At 39.9% G+C, this 19,055-nt stretch overlaps 1 protein-coding gene across 1 annotated transcript; it reads right to left on the bottom strand.

Annotated features, from left to right (window-relative positions):
- Positions 1 to 1,313: 1,313 nt before the first annotated feature.
- On the bottom strand, positions 1,314 to 18,538 carry map1sa (microtubule-associated protein 1Sa). The gene is made up of 7 exons (XM_067595989.1): positions 18,384 to 18,538; positions 13,975 to 14,076; positions 8,510 to 8,592; positions 8,038 to 8,178; positions 4,590 to 7,791; positions 4,187 to 4,419; positions 1,314 to 4,110 (listed from the first exon to the last, which is right to left on the bottom strand). Exons 5-7 carry the CDS (start codon positions 7,633 to 7,635, stop codon positions 3,955 to 3,957), a joined length of 3,435 nt encoding a protein of 1,144 aa, XP_067452090.1. The 5' UTR covers positions 7,636 to 7,791; positions 8,038 to 8,178; positions 8,510 to 8,592; positions 13,975 to 14,076; positions 18,384 to 18,538; the 3' UTR covers positions 1,314 to 3,954.
- Between the last annotated feature and the right edge of the window lie 517 nt (positions 18,539 to 19,055).

Raw genomic sequence — 19,055 nt, 5'->3', positions numbered from 1 at the left:
GAGTAAGTGACCCTTTAGCTTATATGTTAACATGTTAAAATATGAGTAAGTGACCCTTTAGCTTATATATTAACATTTTAAAATATGAGTAAGTGACCCTTTAGCTTATACATTAACATGTTAAAATATGAGTAAGTGACCCTTTAGCTTATATATTAACATGTTAAAATATGAGTAAGTGACCCTTTAGCTTATATATTAACATATGTTAAAATATGAGTAAGTGACCCTTTAGCTTATACATTAACATGTTAAAATATGAGTAAGTGACCCTTTAGCTTATATATTAACATGTTAAAATATGAGTAAGTGACCCTTTAGCTTATATATTAACATATGTTAAAATATGAGTAAGTGACCCTTTAGCTTATATATTAACATATGTTAAAATATGAGTAAGTGACCCTTTAGCTTATATATTAACATATGTTAAAATATGGGTAAGTGACCCTTTAGCTTATATATTAACATGTTAAAATATGAGTAAGTGACCCTTTATCTTATATATTAACATGTAAAAATATGAGTAAGTGACCCTTTAGCTTATATATTAACATATGTTAAAATATGAGTAAGTGACCCTTTAGCTTATATATTAACATGTAAAAATATGAGTAAGTGACCCTTTAGCTTATATATTAACATGTTAAAATATGAGTAAGTGACCCTTTAGCTTATATATTAACATGTTAAAATATGAGTAAGTGACCCTTTAGCTTATATATTAACGTATGTTAAAATATGAGTAAGTGACCCTTTAGTTTATATTAACATGTTAAAATATGAGTAAGTGACCCTTTAGCTTATATATTAACATGTAAAAATATGAGTAAGTGACCCTTTAGCTTATATATTAACATGTTAAAATATGAGTAAGTGACCCTTTAGCTTATATATTAACATATGTTAAAATATGAGTAAGTGACCCTTTAGGTTATATTAACATGTTAAAATATGAGTAAGTGACCCTTTAGGTTATATTAACATGTTAAAATATGAGTAAGTGACCCTTTAGCTTATATATTAACATATATTAAAATATGAGTAAGTGACCCTTTAGTTTATATATTAACATATGTTAAAATATGAGTAAGTGACCCTTTAGGTTATATTAACATGTTAAAATATGAGTAAGTGACCCTTTTCATGAGTGAAAGTTGTGTTTGTGCTGTTGGTCCAGCAGAGGGCAGCATCACACTGCTCATCAACACTGATTCTAAATAAACAGGTTTGATTTAAGAGGTCAGATGTGTGTCACATGACACCTATGGTGGTGGACACGTTCACATATTCACAATAAAACACACTGCAGACACTGTTAAGGGCTACTTTTATTTTGAAAGAGAATTGTTACACTTAGTGTTTCTATATTCAATAATGCACAATAACCTGACGACTGTGTGTGTGTGTGTGTGTGTGTGTGTGTGTGTGTGTTTGTGTGTGTGTGTGGTGGTGGGAGGTGGGGGGTGAAAACATGATAAAAAATATGTCTAATTTGTAATTAATTTAATTAATTTACGGCTGTCAGATTCTCACTGATTCATGATGGATGCCGTCAGACTCTCCAGGAGGAGTCAGCAGCAGATCTGAGATTTTGAGAATAAAGTTGTAATTTTACAAGAAAAAAACAAAACACTAAATATTAAGAGAAATAACTGCAAGAACAAAGTCAAACTAACAATTTTACACCAGAAATAAAACGGAGTTTACAAAAACACCATCATGCTGCTCAGACGTCATGTCAGTGATTTAATTTAATTTCAATGTCCTAAAATCTGAGAACAATTACTGTAATTATTTTTCAACTTATACTACATATTTTTCTTATTAAATCAAACTTTGTATTATAACTTTCTCATTAAATGGAACATTTATTGAGAAAGTTTTACAGCTCTTACTTCCTTAATTTTTTTCCTGATAGTATTAAGATTCTTTCCTGTAATTACATCTTTTTCACATCCAATTCTTATTAAAAATTTTAATCTTGTAATATTATTTTTGATTTTATTCTGCTATGGTTGCAAATTTTCCCAAAATATTTCAGCTTTATTCTCTAAATCTCAGTATTTGTTTTGGCACCGACACTCAATAACAGCTGATGATATCTGAAACATCAGAGTCGCCGAGCTTCAAACTACAGCTGATTTCAACGAAAGAACATTAGATGATCAGGATGTTTTCTGTGTTTAGCCCTTATAGTTTCCGTGATCAATAAACATCAGGAACTCTATATAAAAAAATGGATGTTTAGGAGTCAAACATGATCAAATATATTTTTGTAAAGTTAAACTTCTGATAAGATGGAGACAAGCTCGTACCAAAGTTCAGACTCGGGATGTCGTCAGACCGCAGATGTGAATTTAAAAAGGACAATTTGTATTAAAAAAAAAAAAAAAAAAACCAAAACCAACAATTAAAATAAATAAATAAATTAAAAAATTGAAATGTGTTTGGTTTTTGATTTTTTTCTGAGAGTAAACAGGCAGAAATAACGGGAGTTTCAGGCGTCTTCCTTTAAAACAAAACAAAACATAAAAAGTAAGAAAGTCTCGGAACATTGTGATCAGGTATTGATACGTACATTGATTTTTCCCCGCAGTGTCGACCGGCTGCTTTAAAAGCTCTGATAAGTACTACGAGTCCCAGAGACCATTGCTGTAGGAATTATCCAATCAGAGAGCTTCAGACTGTGTTGCCAGGCAGATAACAGCAGAGTAAACTCACAAAAGAAATTCAGAAACATTTGAATCAATTGACTTTCTGATTTTGGATCAATTCAGGAATATGACGTAACTCTGAGTGAAGTTGTCTTCACAGCAACACCGCTGAGACTCATGGGTACTGTAGTCATTAGAGCTGGTCCACAGAGCAAACCGAGGGGACACAGGTGAAACATTTCTACCTGCTGAGCTTCAGTCTAAAAACACAATCATCAAACATTAAAACTACTTCTGTTAAAGTGGAAATGTGTCTCTAAACATTTGTCCTTCACTACACACAGTGACAGAGTGTCGATCAGTCTGAGCTTGGTGCTGCATGCAGATATTTAAACACTTCAAATGATTAAACCTTTAAAAGTTGCTGCTGTAAGGGAGGCAGCGTGTTCCCACATTTAGCTTCTCTACAGTCCGGCCTGTCTGCTGGATCAGAAACATGAAAACTCAACTGAAGGAGAAACATTGAAATGTTCTTCATCTCATAATACTGACATAAAGATCACATAAAAACAATAAAACTGAATACTGAACTCTATAAATGTTGGTGCTTCAAACCCAACGGAATTAATTCCCTCCCTGCTTGTTAGGAATGTTTCGTGAAATTATCCAAAAATGATTCTTTAAGGCCACAGATTGGTCTTTGTGAACATTTGAGCTTTTGTGCTTCTAATAATTTTTCTTTCGGTTGCTCGTTTTGATCAACTGTTGTTCACATGTTGGATAAACACAAACTTTACTTCTCCTGATGAATTCCAACTTTCATATTTATGAAATATTAGTATCTGTCATTAAAGACTGATTTCCAGCGTCCTGCTAATGAGCTAATGTTTGCTAACAGGCAAACTGGAGCTCCTGATCCAGCAGACAAGAAGTGACAGATGGTGACAGGTATGATGATGTCACACAGGTGCAGGAAGACACCTGACAGCTTCCTGTCTCTGTGTCGGGACACTTAAACCTTCAAATAAAACTATCTCACGGACCTTCAGACTAACAGTGAGAGCATGTGCAGGTAGTGACTGAGCATGCTCAATAAAATGGCTCGAACAAAGGGGGCGGGGCTTTCAGGTTCAGCCGACAGATTTCAGGAAACCTGGTCTTGTCTGACTATAACCATGGCAACAGCAAAGTCATCTCCTCCACCCTCCTGGTCCACCTGATCAGAGGTGGGGTAGGCGGGGTTCTCAATGGGCGGGGTTTTAGGTGGTAGGGGCTCTTGGTGGGCGGAGCTGCAGCCTCAGAATTCCACCTTGCAGGCGGGGAAGGTCTCCTCCTGCATGGCCACTGTGCTGTTGCTTCCGAGCACGGTGATCGACAGCTCCCTCTGCTTGTCGTGGGTCTCCTGGTACCACTCATGCATTGCCAGCGAATCAAATGTTGGGATGAGAGTCACCTGAGGAAACAGACCGATCAGAAACACTATCGTATGAAGGTGGAGTCAACAAACATCGCTCAGTGTTGTCACCAACCTGGACGTCTGGCCAGCTGCTCTTCCCCTCCAGCAGAGCGTCCAGGATGCTCCTCATTGCCTCCTCCTTCACAGGGTCCTCTCCGCTCACAATGTAGTAGGAGGAGCGAAGCCGTCTGAAGAACTCCAGGTTCATGGTGGACGCAGCGCAGCCAGACGGCAGGTAGGCCAGGTCCACGTAGATTGCAGAACCCTCAGAACCTGTAGAACCTGTTGAACCTGCAGCTTTAGAAGCTGAGGAACAAAAGAGAAGAACGAGTTTAAAGTGTTTCTCACACTGCTGTTCTCCTGGTAGTTCTGGATCATAAGTCAAAAGTATCAAACAAAAAAGGTACAGGAACAGGTAAAGGTACAGTATTCTTTGTCTTTCTCAGTACTCTTTAAGTGTGTGTACATTTGCCTACCTGAGAACGCAGGTTTTGCAGATCCAATTCTGGAGCCACCAAGTGAATTTCGGGATGATGGCTTCATGTCGTGGCTGGAGGTGGTCTTTAGTGACCCCGTGGTACTGCCTGCCTTCGACTTTCCGTTCTGGGCAGCGGTACTTCCAGACATTGCCTTCTGCATGGTACCTGCTGGTTTCTTGGTCTTGGCAGCTGAGCTCTTTGTGTTCTTGCTTGCAACATCAGCCTCTGCGTCGGCCATGCAGGCTCCAGGCTGAGGAGGTAACGGGGGCAGGTCTTTGACGGGAGCTGGCGGCGGGTCATGGGAAGAAAGCTGTCCTGCCCTGTGAGGGTAGTGCGGACTGAGATGATCTTGTGGATGACTGGGTGGGAAGAGACTACTGGAATCATCATCAGAGTCAATGTCTGCAGTGATGGAAGGACAGTCCTCTGTGCCAGGGGGGACGTCAGAGTCCGTGGCTGTCGGGAGTGAGTCGCTAACTGACGTGGGTGGAGTTTCTTGGCTGTAGGCTGAAGGGCATTCACTGCTGCTCTGATCCTGGGAGTGGTTGTTGTTGTCTGCGGTGAGGCCAGGGTTAACATGCTGCTGGTGGTTCTCTGGGGTTTTTGGGTGCTGAAACTCACAGGGCGATACCAAGCAGAGATCAACATCATGTGGAACATCTGCGATGAGTTCTGACATTCCGTGGATGTGTTCCTCAGATCCATTTCCACAACGCCCATTAAGGGACGATCGCAGAGGTAAGGCCATCCCTGTGTTGGAGTCTGAGTCACTGAAGTGTCCATTGGAGTAGAGTTTATCTCCCATGAGTCCTTTGGGCGATACTGCAGTAGGTGGCAGCCCTTGCTCTAAAGAAACCGACAGAGATTCATCAACTTCTGTAGAGTGAGGCGAGCCAACTTCAGCGGGCATGGAGGTTATGGTGGGGGAGGAGTCCGGCATAATGTCTTTGAAAGGACTGAGGGTCAAAAGGCTGGACTGTTTATCCTGAGAGGAAGTGGAGTTTTCCAGGCCTTCCCTCAGAGAGCTCAGGTCTGAGGTCCTGCAAGAACCTCCCTGGTTGTAATCCTCGAAGCCCAGACTGGATCCTCTGGCACCGAGGCTACTGTCGTCATGATGGAAAGGGGTATGTCCTGCACTGTTGGGGGCAGAATCTGCAGGAGAAACCAGCTCCAGAGTTTTTTCCTCTAAGCTCATGCAGATGTCATCTTGACCGTTTTTAAACGAGCTCTCGCCTGGCTGGTATGCACTCGTATTGAGATCAAAGTTAACACTGAGGTCACCTTTTGGTGTCTTTGCAAGAGGTGAGGAGACATTTGTCTCCATACAGCGGAACTTCTCTGGACTCTCTATGGTCAAGGTCTTCTGGTTCCCACTGGCCTTTGCTCCACCAGAATTCCTGACTGCTGAGGTCTTTGAATTTTTACCATTGTTCCCATTGTTGTCTTCCAGCCTAAGACTTTCAAATTCAGCCGTCATGTCCTCAGGTGTTGACATCTTGGAGCGTTCAGCCTCCTTCTGGATTTCCTTTGTACCTGGCTTTCCTTTTGTCCCTTTGTTCAAAGTGTCTTTCTTTGGAATAGTCCCGTCTTTCTTCAGAGTTCCACTCTTGGCTGAAGTATTTTTTAGTTCCGTGCTTGCTGTTGATCCGGCACTTGAAGCTCCACTTGTTGCTTTCTTCACTTCTTTAATGGCTGGTTTTGCCATTTTCTTCTCCTCCGGTTTTATGTCCCTCTTGCTGTCTCTTTTTGGTTCAGGTTTAATGTCTTTCTTTGGTTTTGTACTTAGCGTTTCCTTCTTTATAACCTCTTTCTTTTTCTCCCCACTCTCTTCCTTCTTTACAACGGCAGCAGGAACTTTCTCATCCTTCTTTTTCACTTCCTTCTTCTCTTCTTTTAACAGATCTTTCTTTGGAACAAGCTTTTCAGCAGGTTTTGGTGGCTTTGACTTTACATCTGCATCCTTCAGTTTAGGCTTTTCATCTCCGTCCTTCTTCTCTTTAGGTGCAGTGTCACTTGCTGCCTTTGGCTTCATTTTCACCTCCTGTTTTTTAATGTCAGCTCGTCCAAGCTTGTCTTTCTGCAAGGCACTACTGGGTCTGAAGTCCTTAGACTGCGACTTAAGGCTTTCTCGACTCTCTGCTCGTTTTGGTTGTTTCTCAGTTTTGGATGTTTCTAGGTCCCTCAAACACACTGCTGGAACTTTGAGAAAATCTAGATGTTTGAGTTTTTCAAGTCCATCAAGAATTTTGGCCTGTGGCGTGCACCCAGGGAAAAGAACACGGATGATCTTCTCCTGAGGGCTTGAAGGATGCCAGACCAGCAAAGCACAAATGGAAACAAGGCATGGTAGTGGAAGATCTGAGCCCTTTACATTTGATCCGTTGTTTGGCCAAATCTGCATCAAAGCTTCGAGTTCTTTACTGCCGCTGACAGGATTCAGAGTGTACAGCTCCAGACGGCCAACTCCCATCTTTTGAAATAAGATAACCGGTTCAATACTGGGTCCGTTAGACCGGCTGAGGGGTTCTGGTTTAATTGAGAGTCTTTGCAGGTGCTGCAGAGTGAGCGCTACCTGGTCCCCACTCCGCAGCTCACTGGGATCTCCCTGGATGGACTTTAATCGGTCTGGGACATTGAGGAAAACCACCCCAATCTCAGGCGAGATGAGGTTTTTCATCCAGTCCTCTTCAGTGTGAGATCCAGCAGACTCCTCGTCCTGCTCAGCTACTTTCCTCAGCAGCAGACTGTTCAGCCCGGGGAGATTGTCCACACCGATGTGGGTCAGGAGTACCGAGTCGATTCTGTCCAGATGCCGGACCAGTTTCCAGAAGCAGGAACGAAGGTCGGAGCCACCGTTCACCAGGACATTGAAACCATTAACAGCAAAGAAGGCAGAGTCCCCCCTCCCACCGGGGAAGATGTAGCAGCAGGGCCGAGAGAGTTTCAGGAATCCCACAGTGCTCGGGGGCTCCAGGAGGTCGAAAAGCGACTCGGGCTCCAGAGACTCAGAGAGGTACTCTGTGAACTCCTGCAGACCTTCCATCTCTGGGAGGACCAGCGGAGGGTTGATTTGGATGTTTATAAAGTCTTGCAGGTTGTGTTTCTTCAACACAGAATCCTTCCAGAGACCGTAGTTTGGACAGCTCAGGGTGAGGCTGGCCTTTACCGCCGGATCTGCTGAGCTCAACAACTCTCCAACCTACCAAAACACAGAAAAATGATTTCTTTATGAAAAACAATAAGGACTAAAGATAGACATTATTATTCTGAATATATAAAACAGATAAGTGAATCATCTTAACAGGTTTAATAAAACATACAAGTTTAAATGTCTGAGACTCAACACCAGCCTGCAGAAGTGAACAGCAGAACTTCAGTCTTTTGCTGAGTCACAACTGTCAGACAAACTATTTGTATAATAAATCACTGCCATTAGTTTTCTCACCTCCTCATCAGCAAATATGTGGATGAAGTCGTTGAGTGAGAAGCAGCCTTTCTGTAACACGATATCTCCGCTCTGTTCCACACACTGACCGGCCAGAACCAACAGTTTGTGTCGAGAAGAATCACAGAGCAGCCGCCGGACCTGAACACACACAGATCAATAAATGATGGCAGCTCTTTCACAGAAGGCTTAACTGCAGAAATCTGATCAAATCGATTAGACAGACTATTCTACTTCAGAGCGACACACTGATAAGCTGCAGGATTATTTCAATTATGTGGAACAGAAGGAATAAATGGTGTCACAGATTCAGATACATGACCTCATCAACATGCAAAATCTCAATCTGTTCCACACATAAACTGTTCACTGCTTGTTTTCATGTCTGCAGCTGATTTGAACACACTGACAGCTGAGACGGACTTCAGTCTATAAATCATGTTTTATATCTTTATTTTCCATCCGGTCTCACCTCTGAGCAGAGGAAGTCATGAGATGGATTCACAACAACCTGCGTGTCCAGAACGTCTCCGCTGTGCTGCAGCGTCCGCTGACCTGCAGGAGGAAACACAGAAACTAAATAACAGGCTGTCAGACATGCAGCTAACCAACCATCACCGTAGTTATGTGTGCATGTGTAGATGTATGTGCACCCCAGGAGGAGAACAGCAGCTGATGTCCTAGTGACCAAACAAACAGTCAGCTACTCACTGCTGCTGCTACCATCTCTCTCTCTGTCTCTCTCTCTCACTCTCTCTCTCTCTCTCACTCTCTCTCACTCTCTCACTCACTCAGTCTCTCTCTCGCTCTTTTTAAAACAAGTCGGGAAGCCAACAACAAAACCTAACTTTACTTTTAATGTCAACAAACGAAGAGAAATGTCCATACAAGAGCATTTCCTTGTTTTATGAATGGCGCAGTGCACAAGCTGAAGCAGCCACACTGTGCATGTTTGACCAATCAGCGATGGTCATCCCTGCAAACCCCGCCCCAAAAATTCCTGTGTTTTTGGAAAGTAAAAACTCCTCCAGCAGGGACTTTTTGAGGCGTGTACAGTAGATTAAAGCTGACAAACACCATCTACGTGTTCATCCTGAGATATTATTTTCCAGTTGACCGAATATAAATCTTCATCCTTTGATGAGATGATTCTACTTAAAGCTTCTATTTTACTATGAAATCAGCTGGATTCAATTATTTATTTGTGATTCTCTAACGTCCACTTCAACTGAAGAGTATTTCTGGTTTGATTAATCATTCTGACAAACAGAAGTTATTTTCTAAAACTGCATGTTTTCATAGTTCAGTGGCAGAAGTACTCAGATACTTTACTGCAGTAAAAGTACCAAAAAATACTCCATTACAAGTAAAAGTCTTGTATGAAAAATCCTACCACAGTAAAAGTACATAAGTATTATGAGCTTGATGTAGTTAAAGTATTGCAGTAAAAGTACATAAGTATTATGAGCTTGATGTAGTTAAAGTATTGCAGTAAAAGTACATAAGTATTATGAGCTTGATGTAGTTAAAGTATTGCAGTAAAAGTACATAAGTATTATGAGCTTGATGTAGTTAAAGTATTGCAGTAAAAGTACATAAGTATTATGAGCTTGATGTAGTTAAAGTATTGCAGTAAAAGTACATAAGTATTATGAGCTTGATGTAGTTAAAGTATTGCAGTAAAAGTAGTGGTTTGGTCCCTCTGACTGATATATTATTATATATGACATCATTAGATTATTAATAGTGAAGCATCAGTGCAGCATGTTACTGTTGTAGCTGCTGGAGGTGGAGCTAGTTTACACTACTTTATATACAGTTAGCTAGTTTAGTCCAGTGGTTCCCAACCTAGGGGTCGGGCCCCTCCAAAGGGTCAGCAGATAAATCTGAGGGGTGGTGAGATGATTAATGGGAGAGGAAAGAAGAAAAAACAAAGTTCTGATACACAAATCTGTTTTCAGTTTTTGGACTTTTTCTCTAATCTTTGATTTTTGCTGAAATATTGGATCATTTGAACATTTATTGAAATGAAAGCATGTGAGAAGTTTAGAGGGAAAAATCACTATTTGGTGGAGCTGTTAACAACTCATAGACATGTGAAATGTGACCCCGACTACACACTGCTTTTTGTAAGACGTCAAAAGACAAAAAGGTTGGAAACCACTGGTTTCATCTTTAACAATGTGTTGTATTTTAAAAGCTTGTTATATTATCCATTGTGTCAAATCTTCATCTGAAAAGTAACTAAAGCTGTCAAATAAATGTAGTGAAGTAGAAAGTACAATATTTCCCTCTGAAATGTAGAAAGTAGCATCACATGGAAATACTCATTAAAGTACAAGTACCTCAAACTGTACTGAAGTTCAGACAGTACTTGAGTAAGTGTATTTTGTTACTTTCCACCTCTGGTTGTGTTGTTTTTGTGTTGCTTTGTTTGACTGATTGTAAAGTATATTTTTATCTTGTTTACTGCAGCCTGAGAGCAGGACTCAGTGACTTTAACTTCTCTCAGACTGATGAGCTGCTTTTAGAGCTAAAATGTTTTGACCAAAAACTGAGGAGTTCTAAAAATAGGACCAACTCACCAGGGATATTATATAAGACTGTGTATAGATTCAATTTGACCCCTAGTAAATTAAACAGGATCTTTCAGAAAACTCTGTGGGAAGAAACCTTAAAGACGTCTTCGTCAGGATGGACGAAGGTTTCTGTTCTCGGGACGCCAAAACTGTCCTCTAGACGATAAAACAAGATTTAAAAGGAATGAATAAGAGGCAGTTTGAAGTGTTAAGTCTGGGTATAATTACAACACTGAGACTTACCCTGAGGCACTTTCACTGAAGGATGAGTTTGTTAACTAATCAATGAGAAGATCAGAGATATACGACACTGAGAGGAATGAAATGTGGCAGAATTTCCTTGTTTTTCTCATAAGTTCTTCATCTTTTTTTGGTTTGTTTTTTCATTTCTGTTTCTTCTCTTCATGTGTATTTTGTGTTTATTTTTAAACCGTTACGAACTGTTTGTGAAGAATTGTGTTCTTTTATTTATTTATGTTTAAAATACAAATAAACTGGGGAAAAAAGAAGGAAGGCCCGACACACCCCTTATTTGTAGGAGTTTCTGCTGACTCAGCAGTTAGGAGCTACTTTTAGCCTCCAGAGTCCTGAACATCTGACTCTCTGCAAGAAACACAAGAGGAGGATTTCACAACATGTCAAACGTTTCCTTTAAAATCTGCCAAACCACCATTACACTGTAAACGGGTGGAAAGTGTTATGACACATCTCAAGCATCAATATGAGCAGTGAAAGAGGTTTTCTCACTGTAATCATTCCTCCTGTTCATACTGGATATTAAAGATCCTTCAAATGTGTTTTCAATGGAAGTGATGGAGGATAAAATCCACAGTGTGTCCACACAGTCATTTAAAAGTGTGTGTGAAGCTTCTATTCAGCTTCAGCAGTCTGAGTTAGTCATATCAAGTGGATATCTGACACATTTACAGTCTTTTTAGCATCAAATTCCCTCTTTGTGTTTCCTCGGACAGTGTTTCCCTGTTGAGCTGCAGGTGGAAGTATAGTAACAAAAAGAGGAACTTTGGCACTAAAAAGACTGTAACGTTGAAAGATATCTACTTGATTTGACTCATTTGGACGCTGAAGCTTCATATTAGCTTCAGACTGTGGATTTTGTCCTCCATCACTTCCATTGTAAGGTCATTATGAAGGGATCTTCTAATGGTCAGTATGAACAGGAGGAATGATTACAGCAAGAAAAACTGCTTTAATGTTCATTTGAAGACTGTTGGTTTAATGACACACTTGAGAAACTGTGAACTCGTCCTTTAAATACTCCACAAGAGGCTCAGTAAAGTTTGTTTTTTTTTAAAGTCTGGAAGTCTTTTCTCTTGAACATTGATTGAACAAAATTTTGTATCAAAGGTTTCCTGAACTCCTTTGTGTGACGAGTAAATGTTTATGTTGGAAAAATTCAATAAAAAGAAAAAAACTTTTCTCTCAACTCTTTGTTTTTCATCATCACAGAGAGATGATGACGTTCTTTCACTCTCCTGTGTGATGATATAATATAATATAATGTAATGTAATGTAATGTAATATAATATAATGTAATATAATATAATATAATATAATGTAATATAATGTAATATAATGTAATATAATGTAATGTAATGTAATGTAATATAATATAATGTAATATAATGTAATATAATGTAATATAATATAATATAATATAATATAATGTAATATAATGTAATATAATATAATATAATGTAATATAATGTAATATAATGTAATATAATATAATATAATGTAATATAATGTAATATAATATAATATAATATAATATAATATAATGTAATATAATGTAATATAATATAATATAATTTAATGTAATATAATATAACACAATATAATATAATATAAAGATGAGAGAACATAATTATTGAGCCTCATTGATCAGAATCATATTAACAGATAACCATTAGTCACTCATCTCTGTGAGGTGACCTTTGACCTTCAGCCAACAGGAAGTCCTCTGCTTCCTTCCTGTCAGCTGCTCGTGTGGTTACCATGCCAACAACTCCAGAGGCGGTTTTGAACTGAACAGTCTCTCTTCTCAGTTTCTCCTCGTTAAGCTTGTTTATCTGACGACATCACAGATGCTAACGAGCTGCTGAGGTTTCACTGAGTCATTGAAAGAAACCAGGTGATCACATGACCGCTGTGTGTGTGTGTGTGTGTGTGTGTGTGTGTGTGTGTGTGTGTGTGTGGTGCTGCAGGCTGTTCAGCAGAGTCTCAGCTGATAGTGTTTATGTGTTTGAATCAGACAACAAACTGTCTGTCTGACACACACACACACACATTTTCTAAAATAACTTTTGGCCTCAGTCTGAAAGAAATGAATGATGTCATCCTTCAGGGCAGCTGCCAGCGTGCTGTGTTGACCGACCTTTGACCTCTAGATCTCAGAAAAGTTTTGGATCCAAGTTTCAGTTTGACTCTGACTCAGATTACATTACACCCTTCTTCAATACACCCTCCTATGAGAAATATTATTCATGTCTCCACCCGGTTACCACAGTTGCAGAACAATCAGGCGCACCTGCAGAGCAGCCGCCCTGCACTAAACTGATAAAACAGCTTCATGAGTCTCATGTTTTACCTGATAGACTCGTGTTTTAATGCTGTTGTTCATCACCTGAAACATCTGATTTCTACAGTCAGAGGAAGAGGAGAAGTTTTCGTCCTGATGTTAGTGAAGCGTAGCGTCGGCCCTGATTGGCTGCTGTCAGCTAAAGAGCGGATCACACTGGATGATAGAGGAGACGCAGAGACGCTGATCCACGTCAGTTCAAACAGGAGTTCGGTCGACTTCACTGTATTTAACACCTGAGCTGAGCGTCAGAGTCGCTCTCAGTTATTGTTTAGATCATTTAGAGACAAGAATCTGTAAAAGATGTCACGCTGTGTTACTTGTTTATAAAGACGTGGCTAAAAAAAAAGTAATTCAACTGACAGAATGTGAGTCGACTGAGGATCATCAGCTGAAGCATCGACTCAGAGTTTATCTGAACTGTTTAATGAGACGTGTGTGTGCTGAGCAACAGGCAGCAGGATGATAACGACGTGAAACAGAAACAGGAAACATGTTGACGTGACTCTTTGTTCCTCTCTGTTGTCTCTTGAATCCACATCAGGACAAAACGACCTGCTGGGAGTCAAACTTCCTGTCAACACGTCCTTCTAACTGCGTTTAACAAACACCGAGCATCTATTCGGAGACCGTTTTTTCATTATTGATTTATCTGCAGATTATTCTCTTTAATAGTTAATGATGGAATCAGATAATCCTTTTAGATTAGAAAGGCTGCAGCTATAAAACCTGTCAACAGACAGACTGATGTTTTCTGACCTGGTTCGTCCTCTGACAGGAAGGCCGAGTGTCTCGACACGAAGAGCTTCAGCTGCTGATCCAGAACAGAAACATCCAGATCTACAGGCCAACAACGCACTCCTGCAATAAAACACACAAAATACACCATTTCTTACTAATAATAATCATAATCATAATAATAACAACATCATAATAATAAGTAGAGGACAGGTGGATCTGTGCACAAAGCAACTGCAGCACACAGGCCCGCAGCTGCTTCCTGTTAACAACTAAACGCTGTTTATCATCAAATTTAAAATTGTTTGTTCATGTTTTCAAACCTTTTTTGTTTTTTACACAATGTTTGTCATAAATAATGATAATTTTTATCTGGATGAGATACAGAAACTTTTCTTTTCATCCATCATGACAACATGTCCCATGATGCATCAGTACAGGATATCAATCACATTTCAGACTGATGAGCTGTGACGACCTTCAGCTGGATTCTGATTGGACGATAAAAACGTGTTTCACATTCTTCACATTAAAATACTAAACGTCAAATTTGAAATATGTGACGCACGACTTTGACACTCAAGGAGTCTCTGACCAATCACAGAGCACCTTCTGGCATTCAACGAGTCTGACCAATCACAGAGCACCTTCTGGCGCTCAACGAGTCTGACCAATCACAGAGCACCTTCTGGCGCTCAACGAGTCTGACCAATCACAGAGCACCTTCTGACCTCAAACTGCACAGCGACTTCCGTCCGTCTCACTTCAACACTGTTCAGTCTGATGTTCATCATGTGTTCAATGAAAACGACAGTTAAAGTCAGTGTGACTGAGGAGAAACGAACAATTTCACACATCAGTCACACTAATGACTGACACACACACACACACACACACACACAAACACACACACACACACACTAACACACACACACACAGACACTAACACACACACACACAAACACACACACACACACACTAACACACACACACACACACAGACACTAACACACAGACACTAACACACACACACACACACAGACACTAACACACATACACATACACACACAGACACTAACACACACACACACACACACACACAGACACTAACACACACACACACACACACAGACACTAACACACACACACACACACACAGACACTAACACACATACACACAATGACACTAACACACACACACTAACACTAACACACACACACACTAACACACACACACACACACAAACACAGACACAAACATACACACACACACACAGACACACACAAAAACACACACACTGACACACAAACACACACACTTTATCATATTTCAACCTTTTTGTTTTATTTCTGTTTTTGACAGTGAGACGTCTCTCCTCGTTTCCTGTCAGATTTGCTGCGTCCGCAGCAAACAGGAAGTTGATGATATTTAGTAACACTACTTCCTCTTTTCCTCCATCAGCCTGAACAGTAAAAACACACTGAACAGAAGAATTTCCTTCAACTTCAAACTGAAACGTTAAGTTAATTAAAGAGATTTGAGTCTTTACGCATCAGAGACGAAGGTTGAAATAATAAATATAAATAAACATGTTTGACTTCGTGCTGCTGCGACGTTTTAAACTGATGAAGTCAAAGCCTGAAAGAAGCTTCTGTATTTATCACTGAAACCTGATGATCACTCTACTGTTTGTTTCTACTGTTTCTGTTTCTACAAACAGTTTGGTGGCTGTTAACAGGGAAATATAATCACAATTATTTTCATTACTGATTCACCTGATAATTATCAATTAGTTGTTTGATCTAAAAAATATAAAAACAGTGAAAACTATCATCAAATATCTTGTTCAGTCCACAACTCAAAGATATTCATTTTACTGACTCAGAGAAGCTGGAACAATGTTCTTAATTATCTAAATACTGTAGCTGCCAATGAATTTTCTGTCATTTTCTAATCAATTTATGGCTGCAGCTTTAATCAAATATCTAACCTTGTGGAACATAAACACATTTCTGTTACTTTACTGAGGCAGTTAAACTGGTGAATGAAGGTCAGACTGCAGATTATTAAAGTTTCATGCTGTTTTTGACTGTTAACCTACTTTTACTGGAACAAAACCAGTCAAGCTTCACGCAGGACTTCACATCCAGCAGGAAGGTTTTAAATGCATCAGATACGTCTGATGAGAACAAAGATGCAACTCCTGACTGAAACGAAACCTGATCCAGTTTTAATAAAGAACATAAAATAAAGTTTATTTCTAGATAAAAACCCTTCTAACATCTGAACTTTCAGATGTGAATCAGTGACTTTCTGTAACCCTAACCCTTCTCCAACAGAAACCAGTCGAAGAAACAAACATCTGAATCAGAAAACTGCAAACGGAGCTCAAACCTTCTTTGTTTCTACGACTCATTTAACTGAGAACTTGAGCTGCTGTTTCCTCGTATTTAGTGACCTGCAGTGTTTTCAGATCTACTACTAGTAAAAGTATCGATACCACAATATAAAAATACTTTATTACAAGCAAAAATCCTGCATTTAAAATCCTACTGAAAGCTCTTACTTTAGTACTTTAAGTAAATGTAGCTGACAATACTTCTATACTTCAACTTAAAGATCTCCTCCAGATGTGTTTTAAACTGTATATAAAATAGTTTGAATAATAATTTGACTCTGATGTGGTTTTTCCACAAAAAAGTTAAATGATCTTGTTAAAATCCTTCAAACATCGTCTCCTCCTTCTCCCTCATTAAAAATGATATATATAATATATTTGATTTTGATTTTTTTCACTGGAGGCTTCAAGTCTCCACATCACACATGTATGAGCTGAATACTGAACCATGATTGGCTCCAAACTAGCTGTGATGCTTGTAGGTAGCTTTTACAACTTAGCAACTTTTCAGACCCCTTTAGTAACTTTTTTTTTAAAAAAGCACCTGGAGACAAATCTGGTGACTTTCTAGATGAACCTCAGCTGGTCTCCATAGAATAGTCTCTTCAGTTCTGCCAGCGAGAAGCACATCTGTGTCTTCAGTGAGCGGCAGAGACGATGTGAATGAGCTACATGGATGCAAACAGTGTTGCTAAGGACCAATCACTGATCTATATCATCTGCTCCTCCTTTATTTTAATTTAAACAATTTAAACTGTTGTCACACAGGTTTAGTTCATTCCTGTTTCTGAACTCTCTGCATTCACATCAGGAGGCTGTATGAGAGAAAACATCAGATATTCTTCCTCACTTCTGACTTTCTCTCTGAGGGATCAGGATTTTATATGTAAATACAGTTGAAGCCGTTTGTCTTTAAATTATGTGTTTGGTGAGTTTGTCAGATGACTTTGTGGTTATAAAATCAGAATTTTTGCAGTGCAGAGCCGCATCTTGGAAGTGACTGCTGGTCAACATTTAGTCTTAATGAGTCGGGTTTCAGTCACTATTTCAGACTCGTCCTGTTGTCTGACAACAGAAACACAAAAACCTTTAAATGAGAACAGCTTTATTGTGAATTCAGCTGTATTGTAATACTGTATATGTGAGCAAAGAGAGAAGGTCTGACACCTTCTGACACTAGGCAGAATGCAAATACCATGCGATGACGTCACAGATATGCTCAATAGCGCATGACGTCATCCAGCGACTTTCCCAGCAGGCTTTAGCTAACGTTACTTTCCATTGAAAGCTGCTGGCAGCTGTTGCAGACTCGCCCCTTCTGATCAGTTTCAGCTCAGAGAAACTTTCCACTTTCTGCAGATGAACGTCAAACAAACATTCAAACATCCAGCTGAAGAGGAAAGGAGGGGAGGAGGCTTTAAGCAGAACTTTATATGCAGGAGTTTTACTTTTAATGAAGTATTTTTACATTATGTTATTGATACTTTTACTTAATCTGAGTACTTCTTCCAACACTGCAAGTCACAGACTCTGATGGGTCACTAGATAAATACGCTGTATTTCCGACATCACCGCTAAATTTAACCACAAAGACCAGAAACAGCTGCGTCACAAACTTCTGTCCCCGTACACACAGGTTGAATCTGATGGGCGTAGTACGTGATTATTGATTAACTGATGGAGTCTCAAACTGCGAAGGAGGAAACTAGTGAACGTTAGCTTGCTAGCTTAGCTGCTAACACTGTTGCGTGATGCTAGATTCGACTTTAAAAACCCGAGAAATGTTTTAAAATGTTGTGTTACCGGTTTAAATTGTACCGTAAACCTTTAACTATAAACAAACGTTTCACACGCGGCGTGGTTTTACTCCCAGGTGATAATCTGGGAGATAATCCGGACAGGACGCGTTTTCAGGGGAAACAATATTCTGCACAGCAGCAGCGGATTTTATTGTGAAGGGTACGGCGGACTTCCCGCCCTGAGAAACTCGGTTCTTCTTCTTCTTCACGGTGCCGGTTAACTTTCACTCACCTGAGTCTATCTGCCGCAGCAGCCGCTCCAGCAGGCCGGCGGGCCGCAGCGCTCCCACCGCCACCAGCACCGAGTACTCCGCGGCCGGCGGCCGGGAGGAACCGGGAGAAGAACCGGGAGAAGAACCGGGACCGCCGCCCCGCTCCGCCGCAGCTGCCGCCATCATGGCATGGATGGATCACTAATCACGTCACACAGCGTACACACACCCAGGGCCCGCCCCGCTCTTATGAGAGGCGGGAAAATGTGTCAACTGGCAGGAGACACAACCAATCAGAGAGGAGAGATGACCAGCACAGAAGGAAGGATGACCAATCAGAAGAGAGGGGTGCGTTCACGTGCTGCTCAGGAGAAATCACTACGCTGCCAACGTGACAAAAAGGATTTACTCAAGTTTTCAAGTTTCTCTTTAAAACCTGAAAACTTATTATACCATATTTTTAAGATACTTAAATATGTTTTATATATTTTAATGTATTTCTAGATACTAAATTATTTTGCCTTTAAAAAAAAGTTTTCTCTTTATCGTATTATATCATCATAGTAACATGAAAAACATCTTGTTATGATGTTAAAATGATCAAATGAAAACCAGAAAAGTTGCTCATTAAAAACAGAAACAGCAAATATTTTTATTCTGCTTGTTAACAGCATATTGAACCTGAAGAGGAA

The sequence above is a fragment of the Thunnus thynnus genome, chromosome 8 (genome assembly GCF_963924715.1).
Source record: "Thunnus thynnus chromosome 8, fThuThy2.1, whole genome shotgun sequence".
NCBI lineage: Eukaryota > Metazoa > Chordata > Actinopteri > Scombriformes > Scombridae > Thunnus > Thunnus thynnus.
Note: the sequence above shows the minus strand (reverse complement) of the source record. Positions and strands in the feature narration are given on the sequence as shown.

What these genes read in the sequence shown, in the direction of transcription:
- map1sa (XM_067595989.1), bottom strand. Translation starts at nt 7,635, where the DNA reads ATGGAAGGTCTGCAGGAGTTCACAGAGTACCTCTCTGAGTCTCTGGAG. An exon ending in TGCAAAACCTGCGTTCTCAG is followed by an intron (nt 4,420 to 4,589) that starts GTAGGCAAATGT and finishes TTTGTTCCTCAG; the next exon opens with CTTCTAAAGCTGCAGGTTCA. An exon ending in GCAGCTGGCCAGACGTCCAG is followed by an intron (nt 4,111 to 4,186) that starts GTTGGTGACAAC and finishes CTGTTTCCTCAG; the next exon opens with GTGACTCTCATCCCAACATT.